The 802-nt window shown below is 62.6% G+C and overlaps 1 protein-coding gene across 2 annotated transcripts in view; it reads right to left on the minus strand.

The window, feature by feature from the left end:
* Nucleotides 1–150: 150 nt before the first annotated feature.
* LOC103900391 (ORM1-like protein 2) overlaps nucleotides 151–802 on the minus strand; it is a 1,825-nt gene continuing 1,173 nt past the window's right edge. For both annotated transcript variants that reach the window (XM_009281061.2, XM_009281060.2), the window contains exon 4: nucleotides 151–661. In XM_009281061.2, the coding sequence (XP_009279336.1) occupies nucleotides 526–661 (136 nt within the window). In that variant the 3' untranslated portion in view covers nucleotides 151–525. The remainder of the gene's footprint in view (nucleotides 662–802) is intronic.

An 802-nucleotide genomic window follows, 5' to 3' on the forward strand; every position in this document is an offset into this window, starting at 1 on the left:
GCGGCTGGGTTTTAAACGGTAGTGTACCTCTTTCTTATCACTTTTGTTAAATTAAAAGTACGGTTTGAAGAAGTCTGGCTGGTCTGTGCGGGGAGGGGTGGGCGGGAGACGCGAGCCGGGGCTGGTCCCACCGCGAGGACGCCGCTCCAGTCGCTCTAAGTTCTTTATTACGGTGGAAAGATATAAAACATGAGGACGAGGGAGGTGTAGGTGGGCGACTCTTCCCACTGGTCAGCAGTTCTCCCCTCGTAGGTGCTTTCTGCACGGTTACGCGGGGGTTAGCTCGAAGGAAACATGCACGTGTGACACGACCGCTCGCTCCGTACCACTCGGCTGCGCTCCTCTCCTCGCCAAAGAGAGAAAAGCCCCTTTGAGACGGAGGAACCTCGCTAAAAGCCGGAGCGGTCCCTGCGCCCGCACCCAGCCCTCCTCACGCCTCGCCCCTGCCCTCCAGCCGGTGCCTCACGCCGCTCCGGTTCCCCGGCTCCGCAGCCTCTCCGCTGGAAGCGCCGCGTGCGCCAGGCCTCAGTACTTGTTGATGCCAAAGACCCGCACGCCGTGGAACTGGGGCAGCTTGGGCAGAAGGACGCTGAGCAGGGAGGCCGTGTTGATGACGAAGTGCGCGGGGTCGTATTTGGTGTAAAAGCTGGTGAGGAGGTACCTGGGGGAGAGAGGGAGGCCCCGGGTGAGCTCCGTGCCGCTCCCACCCTCCCCTCCACCCGCACCGGGGGGATTTCGGGTGCCTCGCTGGTGCTTCCCCTACAAAACGGCACCTCGCAGCTGGGGAACCCTCTCCATCCCC

Source organism: Aptenodytes forsteri, unplaced genomic scaffold, assembly GCF_000699145.1.
Source record: "Aptenodytes forsteri isolate BGI_AS27 unplaced genomic scaffold, ASM69914v1 Scaffold452, whole genome shotgun sequence".
Lineage (NCBI taxonomy): Eukaryota > Metazoa > Chordata > Aves > Sphenisciformes > Spheniscidae > Aptenodytes > Aptenodytes forsteri.